Raw genomic sequence first — 14,411 nt, 5'->3', positions numbered from 1 at the left:
CCTTCGTCTGAAAATGAATGCTCAAAGGTGCTCAGAATGACTTCAAAATTGTCATACTAATACCCCGTTCACACGGTCAAAATTGAACTAGATCAAATCTGAACCAGTTTACATCGAAGCCGGTTATAAAAATGCATGCGTTCACATGACCATCCGGTTCAGGCGGTTGTCCTGTCACGCGGTCGCATTTAAGATATCTTAATTTATCAAGGGCATTTAATCCAGTTAGCTTTCACATGGTACAGATAAACGGGCTCAAGACCTGAAACTGACTTAAAGCCACGTCGCTAGCAAGGGATTTAACTGAATATGACGATGACCAATCTTAACACGGACGGATATAGTAGGCCTGCAACAATAGGAAATTCTGATTTGACGGCTTTATCTAACGCACAGCCCTTCACTGAGAATTCCCGCCATTAAACCTACAAATTCTTCACCTCGACGTTGATTGGCTGAGAGACTGTGGTAAAGTTTATGCTCATGGCTAAATGTCACATTTTTTACCTCATAACCCGATCACACAGAGCGTTCTGATGACTGTACCGGACGCACTTCATTGCCCTCAGAACATGCAGCTTCGGTGCTGCCCTGTCATCTACTACTTCATGAACGTGGTCAGTTGCTGCAGGCTCACAATGTCGGTGACATGGTAAAATGCGAAAGTTGATTAAAATTGTTCAGTGTAAGTTGCTCACTGCAGTAAGCGTACTTGTAAGTTGTGCATGCGCTTGCATACTATTGCTTGTACATGTACGACTGTCTTCAAAGGTTGTTCTTTTACACCAACACATAAAGCTGTAGGGTAATGTGTAAAATTGGTCATGCATGTAGATCCGAGTTTTATAAACAACCAGTGCCACATGCTAGGCCGTGCAGTACCGTTACTAGAAACTGTTCCGGACATGCGATTTTCCCCGCGGTCTGCCTAGCTGTTAAGAGTCCCATAGAGAGTAAGTTAGTGAAATATGCCGGCTAGTGAGCATTTAGCTAGGTTGTTAATTGTTTGTGCAGTGTTGCGGTTTGGAAATGCTGCCGCAGAGCCTAATATCGAAGACACAAAACCTAATGTTGTCATTTTTCTAGCAGACGATCTTGGCTATGGGGATTTAGGATGTTACGGTAATGATGAAGTGCCGACGCCAAACATTGATGCCTTGGCGACTGATGGGTTGAAATTCTCCAGGATGTACTCTCAGCCCGTTTGCACACCAGCCAGGGCTGCTTTACTTACAGGTACGTACGCAGTATTAAAGTATATTACCCCTCACGCCTGTCAGTCCACACACAGCCGGGCACTAAGTACTGTGACATGCAACCAGAACCCCTTCTACCACCATTACTCGATGGCATTTAGCGCCCAAACATTTTAAAGTACAAACATCTCTTTCTCAACCCCACTTACCATCCACGCCCCCCCCCCTCCCTGCCAACCCACACTCCAGTCTTTATTTGGGGGAATGTCCTTTCGCCACCCAGTATATGGTTTCGGGAATGTTTGAAAAGTGGTTGTAAACTTAAAACAGTGTGTAAAACAGGACATTTGTTAAGTTTATTATAATATGTCAAATCAATATTTCAGAATAAATCTGCTGATAGCAATATTTAATGCCAAGAGTGTGTACTGTAAAACAGCCAGTTCATAAATAAAAATGAATGGCCTCCACAATGAGTTAATATAACGCTTTTTACATAATCAATTTGTTGCATTGGCTTAAAATTGGCCAGAACTCCAAGCGAAGCAGGAGTGTGTGGCATCAAGGGCCTAGGTGACCTCTGCCCATTTACCTGTGTTTGCTCTGAGAGGCGACAACTCACCTCACCACCCACCTTCTTATTGCCACCCATTTGAACAGGCTGCCAGTCTTTTAGGTTTTCTCCAGAACGACTTCAAGAGATTTGACTTGTATAAGTGTACAACATTACGTTACTGATCATTAGGATATCATCTAATTTTATTGTGATTGATAATTCCCGCATTCTGTTATTTTCAGGTGTGGTTTCTAGTTCAAAGAGGAACATGATAGCCCATTGCACTTCATTTTAAATTGTGGATATTTTATTATTCCAGGCAGTCACCCTGTGAGACATGGGTTGATGGAAGACACGGATGCTTATGGTATCAAGTCACCTGTGTTTGTAAGCAATGCTCAGCCAGGTGGGTTAGCCTGCGGCAAGGATACTTTCCTACCTCAGATATTAAAGACCTCAGGGTACCGAAATGCCATGATAGGAAAGTGGCACCTGGGCATGGGGAAAGACGGGGAACATCTGCCCATGAACTGTGGGTTTGATGTATTCTATGGTATTCCAGGGTCTCATTGTGCAGGATGTACCAGTGACGAGAAATACAGACTGACTGACCATGACTTGTTTGTGAGGTCTGTTTCTAGTCACATTCCAGCCATTAGTGCTGGTGTGGCTTTTCTTCTCACAGGTGTATACATGAACATGATAGGGAAGCGTGCCATCGTGCTTATCCTTGCTTGTTTCTGTATTGGCCTGTTTCTACATCGTGCATTCTTCTTTTTGCTACATGACAACCCTCTGTCTTGCATTCTGATGAGAAACAAGGAGATCATCGAGCAACCGTACAAAGATGAAAATATGACACTGAGGATGACGAATGAGGCCATAGAGTTTATATCAGATACAGTACAGGACAAGTCTCCCTTTTTTCTATTGATGTCTTACTTACAGCCCCATCACCCCAGTATAAGATCTCAAAACTTTATGGGCAAATCCAAGCAAGGAATATACTATGACTCTGTCATGGAGATAGACTGGAGTGTGGGTGTGATTGTCAAACGGCTTCAAGAGTTAAGTATCAAAAATAACACCCTGATAATTTTTTCTTCTGATAATGGCCCTGAGATCTCAAACCCTGCCACAAACATACCAAACCCACCTGAGATGCGGGGTTCTACTCTGTACAAATCCGTCCACAATCAGGTAGGTATAGAGTTATCTGGTACAAAGGGTTCTCTTAAGGAAGGAGGCATCCGTGTGCCTGCGATCATCTCATGGCCAGGCCACATTCCTCCAGGCTCTCAGTCAAATGCTGTTGCATCACTAATGGATGTCTTTCCAACAGTACAGGAAATTCTGAAAATCGGAAATGTTAACCGATTTATAGATGGTAAAAGTTTAACTGCGATATTCAAGGACCCAGGCTTAATTATCCACCATGAGTTGTTACTGCATTTCTGTGAAATGAGTGCTGTGGCAGCAGTGTCATATGGAAACTATAAACTGTATTACACCACTGGTGAAAATAATCATGGCTGCTCGGGAGTCATGCTTCAGCCTCCACTTCTCTATAACATTGCTGAAGATCCAGGGGAGACAACTCCTCTGTCAGTGAGGGAATATGAGCCACTGCTCAGTAAGATCCACATGGGTGTAATTAGGCAGCAGTCTAATATATTACCAGAAATAGTGGCCCAGTCTTCACATTTTTCCAGATTACCCCGTCCATGGCTTTTTCCATGTGCAAATTTTCCTTACTGTCAAATTTCTATATCTGAGGAGCAAGATTACAAATACCTTTTCAGTAATACTTAATATGAAACTTGCACATTCTTTTGTTATAGCTTTTTAAAGAAAAATTTGAATCAAAATATCTTTTTACAAGGTTTTATATTGTTGGACTGCTATTCTCATAAAAAACATTCCCATTTCTAAGCATATTTACACAGGAGTTCTTTTCGGTAATATTTTTACAAGAAAGTTTATGGGTGTTACTGGATATTTTTCTCACATTTGTACATAATATTTTATAGATGTGAATCAACAAGGTGCTAAATTAAAGATACATATGCATGTGATCTATGAACAAAATGGAGGTGTATTTTGAATAAATAGACTGATGATAACTCTCAGTTCTTTGTTTGTTCCACAATTCTATGAATGCTCAAAATAAAGATTTTTATCATTTTATTTTTATACCTATGCTGTTTCTTTTTTGTATGTGGATCATGAAGAGTTCTTGAACTAGACAAATATGAAAACCAGTTTAGTTCGTTATACATTTTGACACCTGTATGCACAATTTGACACCAGGACCTCTCAACTGCGAGGCTGCTGATTGGTCTTACTGAAGGCTGTTTACACCCAGGCTTCTGGCTGGTTTTACTTAAGGCTACTGATTGGTTTTACTTAAGGCGACTGATTGGTCTACTCAAGGCTTCTGATAAGTCTTATTGAAGACTGCTGCCTTGCTGGTTGATTATACTCAGGCTGTTGATTGGTTTTACGCAAGGCTGCTGATTGGTTTTACTCAAAACTGCTGGTTGCTCTTACTAAGGCTGCTGGTTGGTTTTACTAAATGCTACTGGTTGGTCTTACTCACGGCTATTGATTGGTCTTACATAAGACAACTGGCTGGTTTTACGTAAGACTGCTTGTTGGTCTACTCAAGGCTTCTGATAAGTCTTATTGAAGACTGCTGCCTTGCTGGTTGATTATACTCAGGCTGCTGATTGGTTTTACTCAAGGTTGCTGATTGGTTTTACTCAAGACTGCTGGTTGGTCTTACTAAGGCTGCTGGTGGTTTTACTGAAAGTTGCAGATTGGCCTTGCTCAGAGCTGCTGATTGTTCTTATTTAAACCTACTGGTTGGTCTTACTGAAAGTTGCAGATTGGTCTTGCTCAGAGCTGCTGATTGTTCTTACTTAAGCCTACTGGTTGGTCTTACTGAAAGTTGCAGATTGGTCTTGCTCAGAGCTGCTGATTGTTCTTACTTAAGCCTACTGGTTGGTCTTACTCAACACTCAACTTCTGACTGGTTTTGCTGAAGGCTACTGGGTCTTGCTCAAGGCTTCTGGTTGGTTTTGCTTAAGGATACTGATTCTGTTTGCTTAAGGCTACTGGTAGGTCTTACTCATGGCTGCTTATTGGCCTTAAGGTTGCTGGTTGGTTTTACTCAAATCTGCTGGATGGCCTTTGCTGAAGGCTACTGGTTTGTCTTAGTCAAAACTTCTGATTGTTGTTGTTCAAGGCTGCTGGTTGGTCTTGCTCAGGACTGTTGGTTGTCTGACTCAGGTCACTGATTGGTCTTACTCAAAGACTGCTGATGGGTCTTATTCAAAGCGACTGGTTGGTCTTACTGAAAGCTGCAGACTGGTCTTGCCAAGGGCTGCTGATTGGTCTTACATAAGGCTATTGGCTGGTTTTACTCAACACTGCTGATTGGTCTTCACTTAAGACTACTGGTTGTTCTTACTTAAGGCTGCTGGCTGTTTTTACTGAAGGTTACTGATTGGTCTTACATAAGACTACTGGTTGGTCTTATGTAAGACTGCTGGCTGGTCTTATGTAAGACTACTGGTTGGACTTACTGAAGTCTACAGATTGATCTTATTCAAGGCTGCTCATTGGTTTTGCTGAAAGCTGCTGTTTGGTCTTGCCCAAGGCTACTGGTTGGTCTAACCGAAGGCTGGTTGATCATGGCTTCTAATTAGTCTTGCACAAGGCTGTTGGTTAAACTCGCTCAAGGCTGTTGGTTGGACTTGCTCAAGGCTGTTGGTTGGACTTGCTCAAGGCTATTAGTTAGTGTCAAGTGCTGGTTGGTCTTACTCAAGGCTACTGGTTTGTCTTTCTCAAGGGTGTTGGTTGGACTTACTTCAGGCTGATCATTGCTTACTTAAGGCTGCCCATTGGTCTTACTTCAGGCTGATCATTGGTCTTCTTAAGGCTGCTTATTGGTCTTACTTCAGGGTGCTTGAGTGCAAAACTACAGCAACTGAGCAAGGAGACCGCATAGTCGAATCTAAACACCTGATTGACTAAGCTTCGGTCTTGCGTCATAGTAGTTCTTAGGTACCAATCAGCTGAAGAGCTGTGATTTTCTCCGGGACCTACCTGATTTTCTCCACCCATAAATCAAGCGTAGCACTTCTCAGTTATAATTAAGCGAAGGTGTGTAGCGGCTTTAGATTTCATGTAATACTTTCAATCTTGTTATTTCTGCGCTTGACACAAAGAAAGAAAACCAGCAATAATAACCGAAATAATTTCAATTAGCGTAACAAAAATTCAATTTAAACAAACGAGAAACTGCTTAGTGTGCCACATTTTGAACATTATTGACATTTATACGTAGCCTACGTTGTACAATAGTAGTACATAGTGCTAATTATAGCCTGACTTGATGGGCTTGTTTATTGGTACATTTGAATACTGGATTACCAAATGAATAATGAATCTCGACTTGAATTTTCTTGACCTGTAAAGGTATAACCACAGCCGTTCTACAACACTGCTATCGCAATGAGAATGATCCGAATGGGACTCCATATATAGGCTAGATACTAGTGCGTGCCAACATTCGCTCTTAATATACACGTTTTCTACATGATAATTTTACATGATTGATAGATAATCAGTATTTTATTAGAACGGCAATCGAGCGACATGACTGGTACTGACGAAACATGCCTGGCAAACCGGTATAATGTAGTATCTACCCATATCCAATACTGAATTACAGCGAACTTGGTTTAAACCTCACAATTTTGCTTGAAACCCATCGCGAGTGTCAAAGTTTGGTATATGATTTTGAATCGCCTGTCGTGTGTTTTCATTTTGTCACTGAACGTATATTCACCTCAGTTGTAAAACCGTTGTGATCAGCCCTCGTGATAGGCCTATATTTCAATAAAATTTTTCTTGTGGGATGTTTTGTGGGTGCAGCAAGTAGGGTAGCTAAGGGATCATAGTATTTTTAGTGTTTTTTAATTGGTTTGCTCGTATATTTTTATGTCTGTTTGTTTGTATGGTTGTTTAATGAATTGACAGATTGTTTAATCGATGCCGTACAAAAGAATCAGATGCTATAGTAGAATGAACGAATAATTAAATTGATTCAATTTATAACACGTGATGATATGTATGCGGGTAGCCGTATTTGTGTTATAACCCTTCTCGGTACAGTTGGCTGTCTACGCGAATCCTTTCATCAAGAGAAAATGGAGACAGGCGTATGGAGGACATCTATTTAAATGAGGCCCAGGTGGGAGGGGATAGCAGGTCATGCTCAGGCCTGTCTCTTTAACGATACTTCCGGTCGGGTACGCCCATATGCCCTTATATCCTTCGTACATGGACATCTAGAGAACACCTGCAAGAGTATGTAGATCTCTACGCAAGTTGCAGAAGTTTCACAATGTATGAAGGTTACGAGGTGCATACGACCTAACTCGAACCGCTGTATAGTTGCACAAAACTGTGATTAATATGAATCCACAGATGTTTGCACGTTGCGTGCTGGTGGTGGCACTTGTTCAACTGGAACAGGGACAAGTGGCTTCTAACCCCAACATCGTCTTGTTCCTGGCCGATGACCTCGGGTACGGGGATTTGGGGTGTTATGGCAATGACAAGGCAACTACCCCTAACATTGACGGACTGGCAGGGGATGGTTTGAGATTTACTAGGATGTATACAGAACCTGGGGACACCTCGGCTAGGGCAGCGATTCTCACAGGTAGGCCCATGCAGCACACAGAGGTGTGCATATAAACTAGCTACATGCACAAAGGACATATTCCGGGGGAAGCCTGCATTGTAGTGCCTGCAGTACGTACACTTGACCTCGTTTGCTCAGGCGTGAAATACAGCGCATGATTTCACAATTGTATGGATGAGCGTAGGTCCCACAATAGTTCAGTGAGAGATCTGAAACAAATTTGGATTTAGACAATGCTTTCTGCGATTCATGTCGAGCTTACGCTGTCTTCCTCTCCGGTCACTTGTAGGAGGGTCAGCCAGCAACACGCAGATGGTAGTGGGTTTCTCCCGGGCTCTGCCCATATTTCCTCCCACCATAAAGCTGTCCGGCGTCTTATTCCTGAGTATGACGTAAACTCCAATAAAATAAATAGATAAATAAATAAATAAATGAATGTTTTCTACGACGGGCTCAAAATGCATGTGTTTATATTTCCTCCCTGGTTTATACACCCTTTGAAGTACAGATACCCGGGATCAAACCCGGACCAGGTCACACTGAAGACCTTAAAAATGGTACTTGTTGCTGCCTCGCATGGCACTCAGTACTGAGAGGTTAGAGTAAGGAAACGCGACTGGTTGGCCGGGTGTCAGTGTAATGTGACTGAGTGAGGTGTCATGCCTGGTGTATTTTGTCATGATGCTTCAGTGGCGATACCACTTTGGCGGCATGGACTCGCCCTGCTACAAGAAGATACAGGATATGCACACACTGACTCCTCGTCGTCATTTGTCTGAAACATTGCTAAGTACGACGTTAAACTCCAAGCATTCATGCATTCATTTTTATACTCCCTCGTATCACTGTATATGCCTTTTATAAAATGAAAAGAATATTTTGCATCTCAGTGTCAGTAAAATGCAAATATAGTAAAATGTTTAGTTTTTCCCGAAAGGTGTATTTTATGGCCACAAAGTCCACCCAGACTTGACTGATAAGCTTGGGCAACAGTTCTCATGTATCGAAGCTCTTTGAATATGAGACAGTTAACACTGTCAGCTATGGTCGTATCATGCTTTTGTGCTACATCTGTTTGAATTTGATGAAGATTTCATGCAGTCCAAATCCCACAATGATGATGGACTGAAATGAATCCGCGAGAAAGGCAAGTCACGTGCAGGCTGTATTCTGTGACAAAGAAAATAGGTTCACTGCTGACCGTGAAACATCTGAACAGTTTCCATACACTAATCGGTTTACTTTTCTTCTGCACGGAAAATTTTGAACAGTGGTGGGTATGCTTTTCACAATGAAAATATTTTGAAATCTTTCTTCCTGTGTGAGAAAACTGTTTAATCACGGTGGAAATATTTTCTTTGCAAAGGAAACACCACAGTGGTCTTTGTACTTTGCCCACAGAAACCTCCTCATCCTGTTGTGATTTTCTGACTGTGCCTGATGTTCAAAGTTTACATTTTAATGGTACCTCAGTGAGCTGTTTGCACAGGTAAATACATCCGCTGAGATGTGAGAAATCCTCTAAAATCCTGCAAGACAGAAAAAGTACGTGAATTGTGTAAGCTATAAACTAGGATGTACAAAGAACCCTATAACATATCTTTGGTATACCGTCGTTTGATTTAGAGCAGCAGATGTATATAATTAAACCGAGGAGCTCAATAAATTGTAAGCGATTCGTAGCGGAACCCATATGCTGTGTAATATATACAGATGTGTATTCTTTCTTGCAGGTCAGTATCCTGTCCGGTATGGCATGCTCAGGGACGCTAAAGCCTTGCCTATCCTTCGTAACTCGGACTTTCACAGTGTCGCCCAGCCAGGGGGACTTAATGGCTTGAATGGGACACTTTTACCGACATTCTTGAAATATCAGGGCTACAGACAGGCTATGATTGGTAAATGGAACCTTGGTGTTGGAGAAGGAGGAGAACACTTACCCCTAAATCTTGGATTTGACTTATTTTACGGCACCCCAGTGTCCCACGGACCCCAGTGTACTCTGAACGACGAGTTCCGCATTACAGACTTAGACATGCTCTTCTCATTTAGTCGTAGACTTTTACCCGTTCTAATAGCATTGCTGGTAACAAGTCACTTTGGCCTTCTGCGCAAACCATTGGCAAAGTTTCTGCTTGGTGTTAATGTCATAGCTGTAATAGCTTATGGATCGTATCTTTCTTTCGCCGTTTTCAATCCAAAATCGTGCGTTTGGATGCATAACCAGAATATCTTGGAACAGCCTTATGTGGAAGAAAACATGACATTACGAATGACCAAAAAGTCGCTGGAATTCGTTTCCGCCATGGCCAAAGAAAAAGAACCGTTTTTCCTATTTATGTCTTATCTCCAGCCTCATTATCCACCATTTGTCTCCCCTTGGTTTCGGAACAGATCTGGACAAGGTCTGTATAAGGACTCCGTAATGGAAATGGATTGGAGTGTCGGGGCCATCCTAAACAAGCTTAAAGATCTTAACGTTTACAAGGACACACTGATCATCTTTGCTTCCGATAACGGTGCCGAGTTAACAAACCCTATCACCAAAGCCCAGCATCCTGAAGGCATGAGGGGATCTCTTCGCTATTTCACGGGGCATTCGTATGATGTACTGCATTTAAAGGGAGAAAAACAAACAGTGTTGGAGGGTGGTATACGCGTTCCCGCCATTATCACATGGCCAGCAGTCATACAGACGCAACAACAGACCTCTGTAATTGCCAGCTTAATGGATATACTCCCAACAATACGTGACATTGTACAACCTGGGTTTCTTCTGAACGTAGATGGCATAAGTCTACTTCCGAGACTGAAAGATCCCAGGACTGCCGTTTCGAGTAGAGCTCTTATGCATTATTGTGACATCAGTGGAGTTGCAGCTGTCACTTTTGACAAGTACAAGGTTTACTCGCGTAGTTGCTCAGGAGACATTTTTAACCCGCCTTTATTGTTTGACGTAGAAAAAGATCCCACCGAAAGCAAGTCACTTTCTTTCAATGATCATGAGACGATGGTAAGCAAGGTCTTGTCGGCTGTTGATCTCCACAAGTCCAGCCTGTCACCATACCCATCGCAGTTCACCCAACTTTTAAGACCATGGTTATATTTATGTCACAATCCACCATTTTGCAAGAAACAACTGACGGAAAAGGAAGACTTCCATGGCTTATTTGAATAAGTTTTAAGTTTAAAAAATTGACGTACTTCTAATAAACACTGTGATAGAACCAGTAAAACACAACTTCTTTGTGATTTCTGTAAGTCTAGACGTCATAGTAGGCATTCGTACATCAATCGTAAGCTTTGAGATCTGTTGTCCATGTTCAAAGCTGATATAGCTTCCACATGAAGTGCTCTGAATCGTTTATCTGGTACTCGATTCTGTCGCTTGGCGATGTCCACAAAGTGCCAGTGCTGTTGGCGACGAAAACGTGTTTCTTAGTCATTCCGAATTCATATCACTTCGTCGTGTGGGAAAAATAAAGACCATAACGTCGTAATTAATACAACTATAAAAGACGCATCCACTCCAACGGCAAATATCGAATAACGCGTTGCCGTTCCTAGAGTGGACACGGCTGCTTTTTACAAAATTAATATCATATTCTTTTTCAACAAGAGAAGCTTGTAGTAATTTTCTTGGTTTCCATCAAACATTCTACGAGCCTATGTATTTGCGGACGCCTCCGCCGAGACGGAGTGTAGTTCGAGATTGATCTGACGTCATTTTTGGCAAAGTTTTGTTCGGCTAAGGATGGCCACAAACCAATGTCAGAGAAAGCTCCGTTTTAAAATCCCAAATTTTATTTTGCCAAACCTAACATCGGACTACACCGAGTGTGACAGACTTATATCGAAAATTAGTGGTTAGCGAAATCTGGCTTGTTTTCGATACGAAAGGTACATTTATGTTAATGCGAACTCGGAAAACTCCTTCCCGCTTGTATAAAGGCAGTCCAATGCTGTGAACTCATGTTCTTACCCTTATTATGGCCACAATTGTCGGTGTACGTGTACTCATAAAACATGTATGAAGAATACACACACTGCAACGTCACAGAAGAAAAAGATGCGTTCTACTGTCATTTGGACCCTTTGTGTAGCTCGTCATCGAGTCTCCCAGTGTGACGTTATGGCCTTTTTCTGCTATTCACAAATAATTTGAAGTCAGAATTTCTGTAGGATTAAAGGAAACATGTTTTTGTAGCATAGAACATTCATATGTTGACAGCGCACGAACCGAGTTCCAGTTTATATTTAACGGAAGAGTATATCTGTTTTCTGAAAAGGTAAGCTGGGAAGAATGAAACAGATCTCATATAGGCCTACGTCAAGGGACGTTCCATACCAATTACTTGCAAGACCATGCAATTCCCAAAATAACGAACCCAGTGTATGAAGCTCCACGTTCGACATACCAGGTAAATATAGTTTCATATAAAAAAATCTGGAAATAATCGGAATTGTATACGTCCACACTGTCGCGGCATCCCCAATTTAAGTCAAGTCAAACCAAATCACTGGTGAAACAGTTGGAATACAAGTGGTCTCCGTTTCACAAAATTTTTCAAAATTTTTACTTATGCAAAAGTTAATATTTTGTGTTAGCAACATAATACCACACTTATATAGTGTTAGACTTTGTCGAGGAATTCTCCATGTTGGATTGAGGCAAAACAGTACTTACGAAAGCAATTTACTGATCTTAGGAAGTTAAGTGAAACCGAGCTTACGAATTTAGAATCATACTGATGTAAATTCTGGTGAGTATTAAAATGTTAAACAGTAACCAAAGAATAAGTTATTAGCATTGTTAGCATATTTATGCCATATTGTAAGAGCATTCATTAATTCAGTTGACCGTCTGAAACACTGGTTTATGTAACGCATTGGGATCTGTTATGTGCTCGTACAAAGAAATAGAACAGATCTGAAACACAAGCTCATACATGCAGCTATCAGTGGAAACCAGTGAGAAGTTCTCATCCTGAGGTATACATAACTTGAAAAGATACTTCAGACATGGTGATGTTTCTCGTTCAGTTGGCGCCATTCTTCATTATTCTGATCGTAATGATCTTAATGACTTCACTGGAAAAATAATCTGTTAATTTCAAGAGAAAGTCTGTAGTCTGAGTGATGCTAGAATGTATTCTGTTATCATAACATAATATTCTGTCATTTTCAACACAATATCCTGCAAATCTAATGGAATATTTGTGTTGAATTAATACAATATGTGTGGTATATTTAACAGAACAGTCTGCAGCATGAGCACAATACATTCTAGCATTACTCAGACAACATACTTTCTGTTAAAACTAATCTGTTGAATGTACCATTTTCTGATGGATGCTTAGTATATCTTGCCAAAATTTTAAGGCCAATTCTATAGCCAGGTGTACTATAGTGAAGTTTGGCCCTCCTCCCTATAGCTCCAGACAAGCGTCGTTGTCGTCTGTTTTATGGCGGAAAGCAAGTTTGCTATTGAAGCGCTCGCGCATCTCGCTGCATTAAATATGATCAAAGACGCACATGCAGCATAGTAAAACCGGACGACAATGTGACAGCTGGCAAAGGGTAACACGTATGACCGGTGAAATTGGGCTTCTTGTCATTTTACCTCAGTCAGGGTTTTATTCTAACTGTTCATGTAAATGCATAAATAATAGCAATGTACCCGCCATCTAGCACCATGACTCAAGCAGAATTGAGTAAAAAAACATGCAGTGATGTTAATGCCAATTTATTAGACGCCACTGGTCTAGAATTACTCAAAATGCTGTGTTGTCATCACATTTAACAAACAAACACATTAAAACAATGATAAGGGACCAGGCCTCGGGTATTCGTATAGTCCACTAGCAGAATCCTGGTTTATGTAGGAATAAAATATATTTAAGGTACAGCATAGAGAGCAAAACCGGAGCAGGAAAATTATAATGTTTCTGTTACTTTTATTACTATTGCAAAAGACACATTGTTGTTTTGCTTATATGTGGATGTCATGCAAGATCGTGATTCGGATTTAAAACACTCCAGCAGCTTTGTATAGCTCGAATTTGTCTCCGCCATGCAAATATGCATGCTTGGCCTGTAGCTCATCTCTAATTAATGTATATGTTGAAGTGCACTTTACAATTGCCGGCATCTGAAGAAACGGTCCAGAGTGAATATACAAACGTGCTACTACATATAAAGGTGATAGTTCACAGGGACGTTACAGTAACAAACCTTTTGTTACATTATTGTTACATGCATTATGAATGCACTATATGCCTCGGGCAGACACCGTTTACGTGTATTCATATTATCAGGGGAAAAAACACCTAGCGAGATTTGTTACCGATATACGTACAAGATTATAGATTATACAGTTACTACATGGCAGTTTGTCACTTAGCTATACCTATGTAAGGCCTAAAATTTCGGCCCAGATACGCAAGGTACGCGCAGTTCCGGGGAGGTAACTGTGGTTAACATATACATGAAAATATATGTATGCATTCATCTTAATGGACGATATATTCATGATGTGATTCACCAAAAATGTTTACTCCCCATAATATGATAATTCATATGGTTGTCATTCTAAATTACTCACGCATATTTATACCAGGGTATATAACAAATGGCAGTAATTATGGATTATTATTAAAAAAAATGTTAGCGTGCCTGTAAACAAAACAAAAAAGCCAAGATTTCGTCGACGTTGCGGCATCATGGCATGTATTGAGAAAGGTGTTTTTGCACTTATGGAACCTGTATAACCTGTCTGCACCGTTCGGTTAAAGAGAAAGCTCCATCGCATCATGCAATACATATTTACTTGAACTATGTATATACTATTTTCCGCAAAATAAAGAAGAAAACTGGTAAGGAGTGAGTATAAAGCAAATTACACCAGATTGCAGTCTGTATATATAATATCCAGGTTACCACG

The 14,411-nt window shown here is 41.0% G+C and overlaps 2 protein-coding genes across 2 annotated transcripts; both read left to right on the top strand.

Annotated features, from left to right (window-relative positions):
• Positions 1-963: 963 nt before the first annotated feature.
• LOC135469057 (steryl-sulfatase-like) lies at positions 964-3,839 on the top strand. Its single transcript, XM_064747576.1, has 2 exons — positions 964-1,236; positions 2,072-3,839. The coding sequence occupies exons 1-2, from the start codon at positions 969-971 to the stop codon at positions 3,562-3,564; spliced, it is 1,761 nt and encodes a 586-aa protein (XP_064603646.1). The 5' UTR covers positions 964-968; the 3' UTR covers positions 3,565-3,839.
• A 3,299-nt stretch (positions 3,840-7,138) lies between these two features.
• On the top strand, positions 7,139-10,690 carry LOC135468989 (steryl-sulfatase-like). Its single transcript, XM_064747502.1, has 2 exons — positions 7,139-7,486; positions 9,202-10,690. The coding sequence occupies exons 1-2, from the start codon at positions 7,237-7,239 to the stop codon at positions 10,644-10,646; spliced, it is 1,695 nt and encodes a 564-aa protein (XP_064603572.1). The 5' UTR covers positions 7,139-7,236; the 3' UTR covers positions 10,647-10,690.
• The last annotated feature ends 3,721 nt before the right edge of the window (positions 10,691-14,411 follow it).

Source organism: Liolophura sinensis, chromosome 6 (assembly GCF_032854445.1).
Source record: "Liolophura sinensis isolate JHLJ2023 chromosome 6, CUHK_Ljap_v2, whole genome shotgun sequence".
Lineage (NCBI taxonomy): Eukaryota > Metazoa > Mollusca > Polyplacophora > Chitonida > Chitonidae > Liolophura > Liolophura sinensis.
This window is presented reverse-complemented; position numbering and strand designations above follow the sequence as displayed.

Bases quoted from the DNA above. Each gene is read 5' to 3' on its own strand.
- LOC135469057 (XM_064747576.1), top strand. From the start codon at position 969: ATGCCGGCTAGTGAGCATTTAGCTAGGTTGTTAATTGTTTGTGCAGTG. The intron at 1,237-2,071 runs GTACGTACGCAG...TTATTATTCCAG, and splicing joins CAGGGCTGCTTTACTTACAG to GCAGTCACCCTGTGAGACAT.
- LOC135468989 (XM_064747502.1), top strand. From the start codon at position 7,237: ATGAATCCACAGATGTTTGCACGTTGCGTGCTGGTGGTGGCACTTGTT. The intron at 7,487-9,201 runs GTAGGCCCATGC...TCTTTCTTGCAG, and splicing joins TAGGGCAGCGATTCTCACAG to GTCAGTATCCTGTCCGGTAT.